The following is an 18531-nucleotide window of genomic DNA, read 5'->3' as shown; positions in this document are numbered from 1 at the left end:
CCAGTCTAGGATCAATGAAATATTGCACGTTAAACGAGTTATAAAATATTATTATAATTTTTTATTTTTATATTGAGTCTTAAAATGGTATAAACATAATAAATTAATGTTATAATATCAACTTATGTCCAATGATCATTAAAATATATACTTATTAATTACATTTCCAAACAATATATGTACACTTGAAAGCTATCACGAAAAATATTGCAGAGATCAAAACATTTGAAACAAATTTACCATATTATAAAAAAAGCTCCAAAAATAATCCCGAGAAAAAAAAACACATACACAAGGGTAAAGTCAATGTTTAATTACTGAATTAAAGTACTATCTCATTGTAAACAAAGAAAACCCCTTCAACACAATGATTTTTGTTCAAAAAATCATTAATAATAATAATAATCATAGCTCATCAACAAAAAATACCCGGTATACGACTGAACCTTACATTTATTTTTAAAACTACAGATATATGAAATTTAATATGACTTGTACGTGTATTTTGCCAGTTTGTAGAGCTTTAAAATTTTTACAAAACTGCTTCATTAAGTCAAATCCGCATATTTTCGAATAAACGTTTTTGCCAGAATACCCACGATATAAGCAAATAATATTTAGCGATACGATAATGTTTGTGTCAAATAATATTAACTTTAAAAAAAACAAAGAGTTTTGGAGAAAAAATTGTCGAAGCTAACACGAACATGATTACAATACCAGAAAAAAGGTAAAAATCATAATTGCATTTAGACAAAAGGCTTGACTTAGCTAAAAATTAGCCATATTAAAAAATATAAGGATTGTTTTCTTTAACATATTTAATAAATTTCTTAAGTTACTCTTCTTTTCATATAGCCTTACTTATTTTTAGTGCTATTCAAAATTATTTGTATACGAAGTGAATCGAAAAAATAAAGAATTGCAATATAATTTGATTTAGGGATCTTGAAATATATATTTTAACTTTTACAAAAAGTGCTGTAAATTTTTTTTTATGATAACAATTATCATTGGTGTTATCAATTCAAAAATAATAATTTAGCAAATAAACAACATTTTTAATATGCATCGGATGTAAACTAAATGAAAATAATAAAAGAACACAAAAAAATACAACAAATTAGTCGGTAATGAACTTTCCTCCATTATTTTAAAACAAATTCGTCAATAATTCATAGCATCTTCACTGTACACTGCGTAAATATCGCGAGCAGCTTTTGAGGTTATATTCTCTCGTTGGAGGTTTCAAAAATACTCACATTCATCCAATTAACATTCCATTTTGAAGGCTTGTAATTTAAAAAAAATATATATCGTGATAACAAACACAATATCATGTAGAGCAAAAAACATTCTTTCAATCGGCGTATAACCTCTAACATTTCGTTTTAGTTTTTGGGCTCATTTTTAAATTTGGAGAAAACGGGTCACACTTACGTTAACAACATTAATTATTTGAAAGTTGGGTACTGATAGAGGAGTCTCATAAGAATATGTAAATAAAGATAAAAATGGTCAAAACTATATTTTTTTAAATATTCTTGTACGTTGCAGAAACATAAACCGTCAATTCAATTCAATTAATTTATTTATTAAAAATAATACATACATTACGAATTAAAATTTAAGACGTACATACTATAAAAAGACAAAAAATACATAAAGAGACTCATGTCAAAATAGTAAGAGAATCCTGCTCCGGAAAACCCCTTCGGATACATGGAACTGGTCAACATCCAGAGCGATGTTGTTCAGCATAGCGGTAGGACTTTCAACAGGCATAACCGTTCACAGGTTAGTCCTGTATATTGGAATATGAAACAATCTATGCTGACGCTGTCTTTGGTAATTATCAGGAACATACAAACCAATGCTCATCATAATCCCAGAATTATCGATTATACCGCGCAACAATCGATAAAAATGTATAGTCAAATTCAGTAGTTGTAGCCAAGCGTACCCTGGAGAAACTCAGTCGGGTAGAGCCAAGGATAATACCCACGCTCTTTCATGAAGAGATATCTCAGAAACTTCTTTTGGATTTTCTCTATCATAAGAGAGTACTTCAGTTCATGTGCTTTTGAGAGAAAGAGAAATAAAAAGATAGATGGATTCGAAATATTGTGCTGGCGTAGATTGTTGCACAGCAAAGAAATAATGTTTTTTTAATCCTAGAATTAGATTTTGAAAAAAGTTTTTCTTCCACAGTGCAAATTTGTATTTTCAAGCACTTCGGCAATGTTACTAGGTGAAGAAACAACATGAAATAATTGGTGGTGCAAAGACGAGTAAACGAAACTCAATTTTGAGGAAGAATCCAACAAGATGCTCAGATTTGGTGGCACAAACGACTGGCGTTTCTCTTCAGGAGGCTTCCAGAAGCGCTAAACAGAAGCGGATGGAGGCGGATTCTAAAGACGTGACGTGTTGCCCTCCAACGTAACCACGACCTTTTGTCAAGACCAAACAACTAAGAATAGGAGTCTGGTAGTGGATATGAATTAAGTAAGAATATTTTTTATGATCTCCGCCTGTTAATAAATCAATAAATAATAAATAATTTACTGTAAAATATACACACACAAATCCAAAAATTTAACAATTGCTATTCTCGATGTAGAATTAGTAAATAGAAATATGAAATGTTATCAAAAAATGGTAACTGATCTAAATGAAACAGTACTGTAAACTATTTTCCCCAGAGGTGAAAAAAGCGGATAAAATGAAAACATTCATCACCCTTTACAAAGGGGATGTTTTAATATAAAAAGAGTGAAAGGCAGTATCTAATGATAATGGTTGGTCAGTAATGAAAGCCTCCATTTTGCTTCTTAAAAGAAAATGTAACGATGATTTGCGATTTTCCTGAAGTTTTTCTAACTAAAGAGTTTGGGTTATATTGTGGAAAGTCATGAAATAGTTAATTTAAGTAACTTAGTGAAAACCCAGGGAGAATAATATTTTTCCGACCCGTACCTGCTTAAGATTTTTAATAGTTTAAACGAGTAATTTTTTGGTAAACTAACTTTTTAATTTTGAAAAAAAAAAAGTTAAAAGTAATTGTTTAAAACATTTAACGATTTTTTTTAATACTTAAATATACTGTTTGCAACCTAGATGCAAGTAAATATTAATAAAGGAAAATATTAAAAAAAGTACAATGATAACAAAAATTTAAGCAAGTCGGGTATAAAATGGTCTAGAATAAGAACTATTATTAAAAACGTAAAAGACACAAAAAACCAGTTGCAGTACTAAAAGCTTAGTTCCAAAATATTTTTAGTTGAATAATTATCGTGTTTAAAAAGAATGCAAAAGTGAGTTGTTTTAAATTACTTTTTCATTAAACCTATTTTGACGAGAGCGTAACATTGGTTTGTTTATGCGCTTTGTTGCTGCAAGATATTATTATTATTTATTTATTTTTACATTATTTTTATGATTAAAAAAAATACACCACAACAGGCCAGAAGGCCAAATCATTGTGTTGTCACAATTACAGCATAACACCCAGGTTTGAGAAAAAACACATTTTTTTGTTTTGTTACCGGAAATCAAACCTGGAGCATTTTATGTATGAGTCAAGCGTCTTAGCAATGAAAAACTTCCATCTAAATAATTAAAATAATTACTCCACGGGAGCTGTCGCTATTTATCATTCTAACTTCCATATGTAAATGTCATTATCCATAAAATGATTTCATACTTAAATTTCATACTTAAAAAGTATATTTCTAACCGTTAACAACAGGTTTTAAATTGCAACCGTATTAAAAGGACGTGTTGTAATCTAGCTTTTATTTGTAAACGATGTTTTCGAAAAGAAAAACTACAAAAAGTGTACTTTTAATAATGTTTAATAAGGGTTTCTAACTAAATTTCATACTGTCCGTGCGCTCTGTAGCTGCAAGACGTGATGTATCTAGTTTATATCCTTTATTGAACTCTATAATAATTGGAAATGAGAAACTAGAATTACAACAGTCTATATGCTATGTAGCTGGATACTTATTGTGCAGTGTCCATGAGGTGATTTTCACAAAAATGTCGCTATAAATTATCCATAACAACGATGTTTTTCAACTTTTTTTTTGGGCAACTGGCCTTAAATATATTTTAATACTTCAAAATGTAAGAAAGTGATTAATTTAGAGTTGAAATTAAAATTGAAAATGCTTTAAACCAATTAAAATATTTCTGATTAATCTTATTTATATTAGATAAATTACTCTAACATTAATTTTAGGACATTTTTTTATAATGTAGTTCATCCGAATAAAATAAAATAGTTCTTGAGATATGAGTTCTTTATGTATGAATTAGTCTCTTTAAAAAAAGCTTGCCAAATGAAAGTGTAGAATTTTATGCTGGTAGATGTTTGGGAGGTCATACCTAGTTGGAGGTGACAGAAGAAAACGAGTTACTTAGAGAGTAACTGGGTAAATGTTCTACTAGAGTAACTAACTGGATAGACTTAATATAAAACTGATTATATAATAATTTTGAAGTGTTCACTTTTTTCTAGTGGGGGACTTTAGGTTGTATACTAATTCCATGGCTGTCAGCAAGTTGATATTCGTGCGTGTCAGCAATTTGAATATATTGAGAAATTATTGTTTTTATACAGGAAAAGTACTATTCAATTTATGCGCTGTCATTAAGACAATAGTAAGTCAGATGACAGTTGGCATTGATTTTAGGGTCAGTCCCAAAAAAAAACAAATTAATAGTTTAAATTTAATAATGAACACACCTGTAATAATAACACGTTAAATCAATGAGAAATTGTTATCCTTTTTGACGAATAATACAGTATATTTGTGTAAAGTTTTGTGTTTTGGGAGTCCAAAAATATGAAATCGTTTAAATAAAATATATAATTTAAAAGTCAGTGAGTGTTTGTTTGCTACCAAACCTATAAAAAAATTGTAATTGTTAATTCAACGAAAATTAAAGAATTCTTTTCTTATGCCAAACTAAGGTGAAACGAAACTACGATCACCCCCAAACAAATAATGCCGTGTGTTAAATTTGTTAGGGGTGCAAACAAAAGAACACGCTTCTTATAAAACTAGTTGTGTTTGTCTAAAGAGGTCCACAATATAAGGCTGTGTCCATTAATAAACCAGGCATAGTCTATAGAAGCTTTTTATTATTTCACTTTTGTAAGAAAAAAGAGAAATTCAGTAAATAACTTGCCTGCAACAATATTTTTTTTTAATGTCAAAATATTATAGAAGATAAAGACACAGGTTGATTAATTATTTTTATTAGATAAAGCATTGATAAAATTAAAGATGTTAACAGCTAGAAAAATATAGTAAATATGGATTTTCAAACATACGCTGAATGGTAAATGGTGTGGCCTCCGTGGTGTAGTGGTCAAGACGCTTGACTCACACACGGAAGGTTCCGGGTTCGATTCCCGATGAGAACACAAAAAAACAATGTAATTTTTCTCAAGCCTGGGTGTTTTGTGATGTAATTTACCACTGTGATTGGGCCTCCTGGCCTATTGTGTTGCAAAAATAACATAAATAAATGAAATTTATCAGTTACTACATGGGCAATGCCTGTTCTTAGGAATCGATATGTTGCGGTAAATAAATAAATAACTATCTATCTGAAAGTTACAGAGGTAAAGTAGCCATTTCAATTTTATTTTATTTATTTATTTAAAATACAAACATATTAACAACAAGGTTAAATATTTATAAAAATAGTAGGGCTTGCCATCCAATAACGTGTATTCACATAATGAGGAAGTTCAGTGTCTTTTTTTTGTTTTTTTTTTGTTAAAAGACTATTAAACTAAGCCAAAAAAAAATTTTTTTTACTTGTATTATCAGCGCTATGATTTTTTAAAGTTTTGTATTTCTGAAACAACTCCACGTGTGACGTCAGAGGTTGTTTCCTGTTAATTCTTCCTATTGGTTCATTTACGGTAAACCAACCGGATATCCTTCCCAACTCTCACATCATTGGTTGGTTCACATGAACCAGTGACGTCAATCAAAGTAGTGCGTTTTTATTAAAATATTTTATATTATTTTTTTCGTACATTTTCAAGAAACTTTGCTGCACAATTTAATACTCTAATTTTTACCGCACGCAAAAGAACATTTTTGTATCCGATTTCCCGTAGGGCTTAAGTTCCTCATTGTAATAAAATAAAGCGATGATGGTTTAAACTGTATACAAAAATAAAACGATATTGAAACAATGTTATTTATATAAATTAAAATAAAAGAAATAGGGACAAAATATGGAGTCAGTGGGAAGGAAAAAGAAGGAATGTGATGAGGAATGGTGGAGGATGAATAAAGAAAAGTAGGAGTGGAAAATTGCATTTGATTTGATGACGAAATATCGATGAAATAAAGACAAAACGTCCATTCTCTGTTATTCAGAAACAAGCATGTTAATTCTCTTCTGCACCTATTATAATAGAGTGTTTATATATTTAGACTATTAAAATTCTTAACGAGTCAATGACAGGTCACAAGCCCTGTATATACCCAGGTTTTCATATTCCTCGATAATGTTTTGCATGGTTGTTGTAGTATTTTTAGTTTGAATATTCTTTGATATTCTCGACTCGCAATTTGATCGTTTTCAGCACAACGTTGCCACATATCTTTGTATCCAATTTTGATTTTCGTTCTATTCCATCGATTGTCGATTGTTTTACCTTTTCTATTCCATTCTGTACAAAGGAAAGTTATATGACGGGACATGGCCCCGGGCTGTATGTAGTGTATGGCGACTTCTATTCTTGCACCATGAACACGCTAACCCAGTGGACTTTTACATAACAATAAGCAGAAATATATTAAGAATACTAGAACCAACTTAAAAATCCACTGTAAATCTTATAATAAATAATATATCTGATATATTTAGTGTAGGGTATTGTTCTTATAGAACAAACCATTTGAACTTTTTTAAAGATGGTGAATGGTAATTATATTAGTTTATTTATGCATTTCAGAATGTATACAATTTTTTGATCACTTTGCCCAGCTGTATGAAACAGTACTTATGATTTTCTTGTTATATTAATTTGAAAAAATATATTATTTAATTTGTTTTTTACATTTATTCTTAAATTGTTTAAATTTTCTACTGGATATGTTGTTTACTTCTTAGGTCAATCTTTGTTTTTTAATCTTATATAATTTTTAGGTTTAATTGTTTTATAAATCTCGACTAAAAAGAAAGTTATGTTTTTTTAAGAAAAAATATATCAATCCAAATATGTTAGTATTATAATTTTGGTAAAAGGCAGATTTGCCGTTTATGTTAGTAAAAATAAGTAAAATATCAGGTAGGAGAATTTTTTTATCTGGAGAGTATGCTTACTAGGGATGGAAAGACTTAGAAAGATATTGAAAGGAGGGTGAGTGCCGGGAACAGGGTGAACAGTGCACTGAAATCTACTTGAGCAAACAAATGTTTTTCGCAGGAGGCAAAACTAGCAGCTCACAATAGAGTTCTCGTGCCAATTCTAATGTATAAGAGCTAAGTATGAAATTGGAAAAATAATTATTAAAGTATGTTAAATGAAGTCGAGTAGGTAAAATTCCTCAGGTGAATGTGTAGTAAAACGATATATGATAGGTGCGCAAATGTCGAGATCCGTGAACAGTGTAAGGCTGAGACATGCATTATAAAAGGATCTACGAAGCGAATGTTGATGGATGCAACACGAGGAAGGCCGAGAAAGACATGGCACGATCAAGTCCATCAAATATTTGAAGATGGACATGTCAAATTGTTGATATATTTTATATTGTTTGTAAAACCAAATTCGGTCCCAAAATGTGACTGAAAGTTTATATATGATATTATAATGCATAGCGAAGGTTCAGAAATTAAAGAATTTCTTAAAAAATATTAATTCATCATAATGATTTGATAATGCCTTAACACTAGAAAAAAAGCTTCATGGCTAGTAGCATTTTTTATATTTTTACCCTATAACTCCAGGAGTAGTCTTTTCTGCAGGTAAAGTTTGCAAGAGTTTTCTCGGATGTAGGAATTATTGAATACAGGTACAATAGCCGCCCAAGTATACTCGGGCGTCGTCTTTAAGGCGTTAAAATTTAATTGTCATGTAAAAAAAAAGTGCCATTTAGTAGAACAGTATTGTTAAATATTTTTTTGTTTGTAAAAAAAAGGAAATATTCTTAATACTCCCATTGGATTATTACATACGCTACCAAATAGACCAACTCGTTCCAGAGATAAAACTGAACTGAGCGCGCGCCGTGCCCACACAAGCCCAAATTTAGACCACCAGAAGCATTGATATAACGTCACCTCGACACCCTTTTCTTGCTTGCAGTAAACTATTTCCGATAGTTAATAAAACGGACTATCTAGTTATAGTTTTAGATATTCTGAAATACTTATAGTTTTTGTACACAAGACCCTCGAAAATACACAAATATTGGTCGTGGCCAGACCTTACTTGACATCAAGAACGAGCTATAAGATGTTCTTTATTATAAAAACAAAAGACGAGTGATACTTAAATACACAAATTTTGAATATCCAATGAACGGTTACATTGCTTTCGCTACATCTTCGAAGCTGGTATATTAATTAAGAAATTCAATGTATCTATACAAAACTGAGGTAAGAATAGAGAATTCAAAATTTTAGTAAAGTTAATTAAACTAAGATATCCATTCGTATTTACATAAATACGCTCTATAAAATAAATACATTGATGTTAAGTTATCGAAAACTCAACGTGAAACCATGCCACCCACACCTTGCAATGAATAATTAATGTCTAAAAATACTCGTTAAACAGACTTTTTGATCCGTTTAAGTTCAGAAAGTCCACTGAGCTTAATTATCGGATGTCCGCAGTACAAACCCTTGTAAATTTTTAAATTCCTATGGTGGTTCATAAATCTACCGCCAAAGGCTAAAAAGGACTCTAAGGTTTGATGTTCTTGCGGTGGAACCTTATTCCGAATTCAGGCTCCCTCATCATCCATTCTGTTCATCCGATTTATATCGAAATTACCGCAAAGTCAAATGCGAAAGTAAAAAAGTCGCAGGCCCCCAAAGTGCCAGTGGCTGTTTTTTTGTTTTTTTTTACTAGATCCTTTCTGAATACTAATTTTATGACGGGCGTAACTTGAAATTCTTTACATGTTTGCTCAAATCTGAACGTATCCATTTTAAGATCGTAAGCTCAAGATGTTTCATCCCTTAAATGTGTTAATATCTACGTATTTATATAATATTTACGGGAAAGGGCGAGTCACAATCGTTCCAACATAATTTCACCCCTTTTCATTACTTTTTGAACCCTTGCTTTATTTTAGGATTACTGCTGATTTAATATATTTGTAAATCCATTCAATTTTATTCATTTATTGATTTATTGCCTCATAGGTTGTTTATTTAACATTATTTGAAACATAAGTCCCAACTCCATGGAACTAAAAGTCCTGTGTTGAGTTCGGACGAGTATAAGGAATGAAAAATGTCTTGTGACATTAAACTTGTCACATGACTTTTTAGGGATGAAACGAAGCCTGTATCGATCCCTGGTCCTCTAACAATCACGGTGACGTAGCATCGTTTTTCTATTAGTTTATTTTTATACTAAGAATAATTTTCAGGAGGAAGCGACATTTTTAATTTTTTAATTTTATTAATTTACTTTTTAAATTTTTTTTTATTCATAAATTTCATAAAAGTAGATTTTTTTGTAAAATTCTAAACATATCTACTTTTACACATTTAGTAAATGTTATCACTGTAACTCTCCAAAAAAAGAGACTAACTCTTGTGCTTGAAAAGTGACTTACACTGTTGTAGTTGTTTATTTATAAGAGTTTATATAATTTTAAATACGAGTACATGAAAAAGAAAAATAAAATCATAGGATATATAAAGAAAAAACATAAAACAATATTACATTCATACTAATTAAAATTCAATGTTGTTTTTACACGAGTTAAAAGCTTTAGATTAACTTTAAATTTATTTATTGATAGAATATTTTTAATAGTTTTTAGTTCATAAGGAAGATTATTATAATTTTTTACACCTTTGAAGACAAAGGTATTTTGACCATGACTTGTATGGAATTGGTATCTGAGTGACTTTCAAATTTTCATTTCAAATTCTTTTATTTTTTATTTTTAATACATTTGTATAAAAGAATTTATTTTATAAAGACTGTCTACTGTATGAACCTTAAATATTTCATATAGACTTTTCGTATTGTATTTAAAGGTTGTTTATTACAAATTATTTGAGACATAAGTACCAACTCTATGGGACTAAAAGTCCTGTTTTGAGTTGATACGAGTATGAGGAATGAAAAGTATCTTGTGACACTTGTCAGCTCTTCGGCAATCGGTTGCTTCCTTGCGACGTGAAAGAAGAATTCATTTTGCTACTAAGAACTTTCCCAAGGCAGTGGAATTTTTCGAAGTTAATGAAAATAAGCTTATTTCACTTCTTGGCTCTACAACTATTTTTCTGTAAAAAAATCAAGTCTATCAGTCGCTTCGTTTCGACGCGAAGGAAATAGAAACGAACAGACAAACACTCATTCAGTATTTAAAGTATCAGTACTTGACGAAGTAATAGTTGCAGCGTTATTAATAATTCATTTCGTGGTGTTTATCGGCAAAATATGACTTTTATATATTTATTGTCAATGTTCGTATATAATTTTGATACAAATATATTTGAAAGAATACTGTTCTTATTAAGAATACCTTTTCAAAAATATGACTATATTTTTTTATCTAGCGATAGTTAATTTTTATTTTTACCACTCTATATATCCTTGATGGAAAATTTGAAGTACAAATACCTTTTCAGTCAAATAAATGAATTTGAAAAAAAAATGTATATCGTGGCAACTAGAGACTTATTTAAAATTGGCATGTTAAAACTCTGTAAATCTTACATAAATCATTGTGAGAAATCACTTTAAGAAAGAAATATATTGAGTTATTTAAATGTAATTATCCATTACATATATCCTGAACTAAATAATTTTAGTCTTTTAAGATGGAAAAATGACCAATGAAAGAATTGTGAATAATTATTTCAAAGGTATAAAAATAATACGATGTTCGACAGGAGCTTGGATTCATACAAATCTAAAGAATCGTTTTTGTAAAATACATACCAATATTTTATTTAATAAACCAGTGTAATGAATTATGTATTGTTTTTCCCGTGATCAGTATCAATATTGTTTATCATTTACCGAGAGAAAGAAAAGGCCAATCTTGCGTCTTTTTGGCCAAGAGTACCTGCGTTTATTATTTAAATAAATAAAAGATGAAGCATTTATAGTGAATTTGCAGACCATATCGATATCTGGAATATATCACTTCCTAAAAGCATACAGAAACAATTGTTGAATTATTTCTAGCAAATTCAGAATACTTTTTTTTTATATAAACATCCTTATTTAGATAAATACAAATATTTTTTTTTTAAGAGAGAGTAAATGCAATTAGTTTGAGACCCGTGAAACATTATTAACAAACAAGTATACTTTCTATCTATATTGGTTCAACATCCTCATTTAGTTGTGCATAGAAAATAGATACGACTGATAATACAACAATAATGAATGAACCTTAATTGATCTGAATTTTATCTTTCAAGCAATAACATTGTGATTATTGATTATAATAAAACAAATAAAAACCAATTAGTTTATTCTTATTTTTTTGAAAGCTATATAATCTTCTTTATCAAAGTATACTTAACTAATAAATTATATTATAATTTATTTTATCAGTACTAAGCTGTTTATGGAACTAATAAATAAAGACGGTATGTGGACGATGTTTTTTGTCTCTTTACAGGGACCGAGAACTTCAGACATTCCTAAACTTCCTAAATTCAATATATAAAGAAATTGAATTAATGTTAGAAATAGAAAACGATGAAATTTTTATGACTTGCCTTTAGCAATAAAAAATAAAAATTTTGAAATTTACCGTAAACCAACATACATACACTGACAAAATGATTAAACATTTCTCAAATCATCAAATGGCCCATAAACATTCTACGTTCCATTCAATGATACGTAGGTTAATTGACGTTCCACTAGATAACACTAATATTAAAAATGACACTATACAAAAAAACAGATTGTTAATAATAATGGATATACCCAATGAGAAGTTAATTGATAAAATATCAAATTAAAAACAGAAGCTCAAACTTATAAAAACATATTTATATTCTACTCTCACAATAAATAAAGCAAACCTACCTAAACAATAATCAAAAAGACACTGGATTAAAAGTTCTTCATTCTGAAAATAAAATATTAAAATTAGACAAATTAAAAATCTTAGAAATTTAAAATGCGATTCATAATAAATAAACAATATTTCCTTTAGTCCACTGCTGTTTCGTTTTAAACGTATCCATCTCACATTACTATCCTTACAAGACAAAAATACTCAATTTTTAGTTCCATTTACAGCATGATACTCATAACATAAAATATGATAGAATTAATTAGTTAAGTATACTCTGATAGAGAAGCTTGTATAGCTTTGAAACCGGTCGGTAGATAAAATTAAAAATACATGGTAAAAAGCCAATTTGATTTTATTTATTTTATCAAAATTAATCTGTTTATGAAAATCGTTTATTTAAACTAACATATACAACAAACATAATACGCTTATGTGGACATCATAATATTTGGACAAACTTAAATATTGTTATATTATGTATGTAAGATTTATAAACTTGTTTATAAACATGTTTTTTGTACACAATAACGTTTTTTGTAATAAGGTCATAAGCCCGGTAAATGCCTAGACTTCCATATTTCCTTATTCAAGGTATTCTCCATTCCTGTTGTAATTTGTTAACGTTACAATTTACAATACAGTATAATTTGTACAAATCGGCCACGGCCGTTAGTAAATAAATAAATATGTAATTTAAAATGTATTTAGAAAACATACTTCCATCCGAAAAGTGACGAATTAAGCATTTTCTCTAACTATGTAAAAGGTAAACAGTAAATACTGGCAAACAGAAAAAAACTAAAAATCTTAGTTTAAATCCTGATGACGAGGTTTCCTTAAACTGGAAAAAATTCCCCCTAACCCTAGAACACGAAACGTTTGTCTGACAGATTATGTACCTCCGACATTTTTCATGTTTAAGGGTGTTTCCTGTGCATCTCCGCGCTGCCCAGCTTAGCATCATAAGTGAGCGAATGAATGTAATTTATGTATATAACTGGGTGAGGCAACGACAAACGCCTTTGAAATGTAGAATATTTGTGCGAAAATTGGGTTTTTCTCTCATAAGATATGGCTGCGAGAATGTATTAATACTGTAACTTTGAGGAGGAATATCAAAACCAGTAATAAAAATATCTTGAAATTTAAAAGGTTTTATGGCAAGTACGTTTAAGCACAGCCAAACATACGAAAAATTTGTGTATTCTATGTAAAAAAATAGTTTACATAGCGTTAGAATAGTTTAAGGATAAATTGAACTTCACGTTTACACTATAGCCCAGGGCCCCTATTACGTAACATAACATAGTTATCTTCGACTGTAAATAAAAAAAAAACTATATTTGTGTACGAAAATGAGTATATTTGCATAAATATTTAAAGTATCTTCGTCGGTAACCTATAACTGAACATGTTTAAAAGAAAAAAATGTATTCGTATTCTGCTTTTCATGCAGAAAACTTAATTTTACTTTGTAGATAAAATTGAAGATAAATGTTTACTTCCTATTGTAATCGGGGCCCAGGAATATTAGACCAAAAATAGTTAACATAAAATGTTTTATAACCAGCTGATTATAGTGCATGTGTTCTAAATGTGGTACTTAATTATTAATTAAAACTCCCCATTTTTTCAACCAACGTTTTTTCGTAATGAACAAAAACGGAATTTTGTGATTAAAACACCATACTCCAAATTATTCTAGCTGCTTGTCTTAAAAAGTTATAACGGTTTTAAGTATACAAGATTTTCTTTAAACCCTGTCACATCCGAAATCACAATGATCAGGTATGGGCAGAAGACATATAAGCATATTAAAAACATAATTTAGAAGAAAGAAAATTTTCAATAATAAAATATTTAAAAAAAACAAATGGTTGCTTACTTCTGCAGGAGAGAAGTGAGGGGAGCGCGGTGCAGTATCAGACTCCCCTCCCCCCTCCTCGTTTCTCCGCTGCAGAAGTAAAAAACCATTTGTTTTTTTTTTAATATTTTATTTTTAAAAATGTTATTTGTTCTAAAAAAATATTTTAATATGACAATATGTCTTCTTGCTCTTACTGATCATCGTGGTTTCGGATGTGACAGGGTTTAATAAACAATATGAAAACAATTGAACTGGATAGGAATAAAGAAAAGACTATTGTATAATGTATTTGTATTTATATATAAAGTGTTTAATAATCTCATGCCAAAGTATTTTATAAGTGAAATTATATTAAATAGAAATGTACATAAATATAGGACAAGAAATAGAAATAGGATAAGACTACCACTTAAGAAAAAAACAAAATCACAAAATAGCTTAATGTATAAAGGGTTAAAACTGTATGATGAGATGCCTGAAAGTATGAAGAATGAAAGAAAACTTACGGATTTAAAAAAAAATGTTATGTTTATTATAATAATGTAGTTATGTAAGAAATATTTAATAAGTATTTGTTATAATTGTAAATATATTAGTTAATATACAATGTAATATTAACTAACTTAAGTAAATAAATAAAAAAAAATATATATAATATACCACCGGACATCCTGTATAATTAAATATCTAACGCAAGCGGGGAAAGGGTGGGGAGTTTTAAGTAATAATTGAGTACCACATCTGGAACATATGTGCAAAAATCAGCTGGTTATGAAACATTTGGTGTTTAAATATAAAATTCCTAGGCTACTAAGAAAACATTTGAAGAAAAAAGACAAGACAAGACTTGTAAGACACTTTTTCACTCACAAATTTCCAGTCAGACGTATGTGCAGTGCGCAGTGACAATGTCACATAAAATATGTTTAATAAAGTATGGTTAAAATGGCATACAAAAGTTTATAAGCAGATAAGACAAAAATAATTGTTACAAAGTAAAAAAAAACGTAATAACTATATGACTACCAGCAGAAGTTATGTTCAAATTTCTTATAGAAGATACTAATTAAATGTTACCAAATAGTTGTTTATGATCACTTACCGACTTTTAAATGTCTACCGGTTTCGAAACGTACTTGTCTCTCTTATATATTGAATATATCCCATTATACGATGTTCTATTGTACCGGCCACCCTATACCCAGTAAACTCATAATCAGCGTTGCCAATGCTACCGAAAAAAATGTAGATCTACCAATTTTTGGAGCAACCTACCGATCTTCTGAATTCAATGGTAATTCTACTGATTTTAAATCATCTTGAACACTTCGCCTTTTTCATTTCTATTTTTTTAAGCCACCTCCTTCGCCCAAAACGAAAATGAAAAAAATGTGAAACTATTTCTAAAATAACAGTTTTTGGCAAGTACTGAAATCTACAGATTCATTTTTCTGAATCTACCGATTTTAGTTTGATGAAGGTTGGCAACGCTGCTCATGATTTTCATAAATTATAATCAGTGCACGGTACTTTACTGCAAATAAAAGCACGTGTCATATCAGCATGTTGGGTTTGTATTTTTTTGCAACAACTGTGGTGAAGGTGTATCGAGGGATTTGCATGTTAGTTTAATTGTTGTCCTGACGAGGAGACGGGTACGCTTTGAAACCGGTAGACATAGAAGAGTCAGTAAGTGATAATATTTAATAAAATGTTTAACAACAAAGTTGACGAGTTATTTTAATTTAGCTAAACCAAAACTTATTATTTTTCTACAGGGTCACTCCACACAAAAATATATTCACTCAAAAACTAAAATTTTTGACATACTCTTTTCATTTTTTCTGTTACAAAGAATGGCTCCTCTTCTGTAGTTAGTAGTATTTTGAGAAGGTATGTTTTCTGTTGTCGTTGAACTGGTTAATTCAAGCGCTGGAACGTTTGTTGAAAAATAAAACGACGTTTTATGGCCCATTTCACACCACAGTAAACATCCACACGGCACGATAAAATAACATAGGGTGGATGCACTAACCAGTACACCATGACGTCGACTAATCATAATTCGATTTCCTTTTGTAGGATTTTTACCTGAGAGTAGCCGCTATATATATATATACCAAACGTCAATTATTTTAATTTTACCGTGCCATGTGTGGATTTGGACGATATGTGTGAAATGGACGTATGTAAAATACGTAAATATGGAGGTTAATGCTGGAAGTGCCTATGTCTAAATAAACATTATTTTAGCGGTATAAGTACACAAGTCATGAAAAACATATTTTTGACACGCGTATTTCAAAATGATATTTCGGCATGTTTAAAAGAAATGAAACGGATATTCTGTAACTATCTGGTATCCGGCATATCTGGCTAAGGTTTACTCTTCGGCCGAAGATCAGATAGTAGCTTAATATCCACAGGATACCTTATATTCGTTACTGCGAAAATTTAACGAAATCAACGCCTCAAAATTGATTAATTGATAACGATCGTATTTGGGAAACAGATATCTGGAGGCTGGATATCCGAGTATCCGGCTCAGGGGCTTATAAAATATCCAATATCCGGTCAAACAACTATCCGTTTCATCACTAATATTTTATATCAAAAAGCGCGTATATTGACATAGGCAATAAAGGTTTTGAAATTTTCGTGTAAAAAGTCAATAAGTTCGCATACGTAATTGTAACCAAAAAATCTTGTTATTTTTTGTAGAAAAATTAATAAATTGCTTTGCCGATTTGTGAAAATTCACTACAGAAACAAACAACCCTTTTACCTGAACAATGAACTCTTCTGACGTAGGCACTTATAGCACTAACCTCTTGCAATAAATCTGAAGACAAAATTATTTTGTAATGTACTTACTTGTCGCACTGACTTCTGGTCCAATCACGGTGTAAGTTTTTTGATGTGCTAATAAAAGCTTTTGATTTTTTTCAGCATCTGCAAAAAAACAGAATTTAAGAGTACCTAATTTTACTTATTTCATTAATAAAAACGATAATTAACATTAAATATTAGTGCGACAGGGATCTTGGTGCAGTTTTTAGACGGCTTACTATAAAACTGGTATCGCAGGCTCAATTCCCGCCAGTTGCATGAAAAAATCAAGAAATACTTTTTCTCAATTGGCTTGGATGTTTTTCTCTATTGGTCCGCCTGTAACGTCACAGTTTCTCGTCGGAAAGTTCTGCTGATTGGTAAATTAGCTTTCTGGAGACCGGAAATCTATCACAACACTATCATTGGATGATTCTTAAGAATTTGTAATGTAGTTCAAAGCATTTTTTTTGTACGTTTTCGAGAAACTTCGTTGTACAGTTAAACTGCTTAACTTTTTCCAAGTATATATCTTCAGGTGACGGACTATTTCCTATAGTATTTTCTTTTCCAAGATGTTTCAGCTATCGACTCGAAAACATTCGTCCATGGTTCTGGTTTTATTTCAGATACAGAACATTTTTTTAATGCCCTCCCTTCACATGCTCGAAAACCATTTTAAAGACCCAGGGTCAAAATTAAGCTTTCATTTCAGCTTCCACTGTAAGTTTGTTGAATTATTTGGAAGGTTCATGTCAGAAAAATATTTCCTTCGTCCTCATGAACATATTGAAATTACTCAAACAGAAGAAAAAACTATGTTAATTTAATCGTATTGAATTCACTTACAAAAGTTCATTTCCACTACGGTATTTTATAAAGGTCAATTTATTAACATAACTTTTCAAAAATTAAATTATGTGAACCTCGAATATATGAAAGGCTAATGTCAGATAAATATTTTCTTTTTTCTCGTGATTCATGAAATTGCTCGAAGGGTAGCAAAAACTATGTTAATTTAAGGAGGAAATTCAGTGGTTTTTTCGTTTTTTTTATGTGCTAATAGACTGTTGAAGTATACCGTCTTATTAGGGCTAAGTTTTTTTTTTTTTGTATTTTTGAGATTACTCCGCTTGTGACGTCTCAAGTTCTCTTCTCCTTCTTTTCGGTCAGTTCTGTCGATTTGTCAGTTGAAATTTATCACAACTCTCTTATCATTGGTTGATTCACGAAAACTAGTGACGTAGTTGAAAGGAGTTCGTTTTTTTTAAAAAAAAAAATTATAAAAATAAATATTTGCGTTCTTATGATTTACCCAAATATTTAATTTTAAGAGCCCATTTTCAACGAGTTGTAAATAACTCCCTATTAGAAAATGGAATCAAACAGGGGTAAAGTGGGATTCGAACCACGAAACTTTGGTCCGTGAGTCCAAGACACTAGCCACAGGACCACAACCCGATCCGAAAATCGTTTTTATTATTTTTTTTCATACATTTTCATGACTGTACTTCGCCCTACAATTCAATGCTTTTATTTTTACCGCGCATAAGAATATAT

General features: G+C 30.0%; 1 protein-coding gene across 1 annotated transcript in view; it reads right to left on the bottom strand.

Moving 5' to 3' along the window:
• Window positions 1-18531, bottom strand: part of LOC148279202 (suppressor of lurcher protein 1-like) — a 422275-nt gene that overhangs the window by 70950 nt on the left and 332794 nt on the right. Inside the window, exon 9 of the mRNA XM_088230326.1 lies at window positions 17017-17094. Within this exon, the coding sequence (XP_088086452.1) occupies window positions 17017-17094 (78 nt within the window). The remainder of the gene's footprint in view (window positions 1-17016; window positions 17095-18531) is intronic.

The sequence above is a fragment of the Micrasema longulum genome, unplaced genomic scaffold (genome assembly GCF_059751315.1).
Source record: "Micrasema longulum isolate JH-2025_06_02 unplaced genomic scaffold, ASM5975131v1 h1tg000746l, whole genome shotgun sequence".
In the NCBI taxonomy this organism is placed as follows: domain Eukaryota; kingdom Metazoa; phylum Arthropoda; class Insecta; order Trichoptera; family Brachycentridae; genus Micrasema; species Micrasema longulum.
The sequence above is the reverse complement of the archived record's forward strand: the minus strand, read 5'-3'. Positions and strand labels throughout refer to the sequence as shown.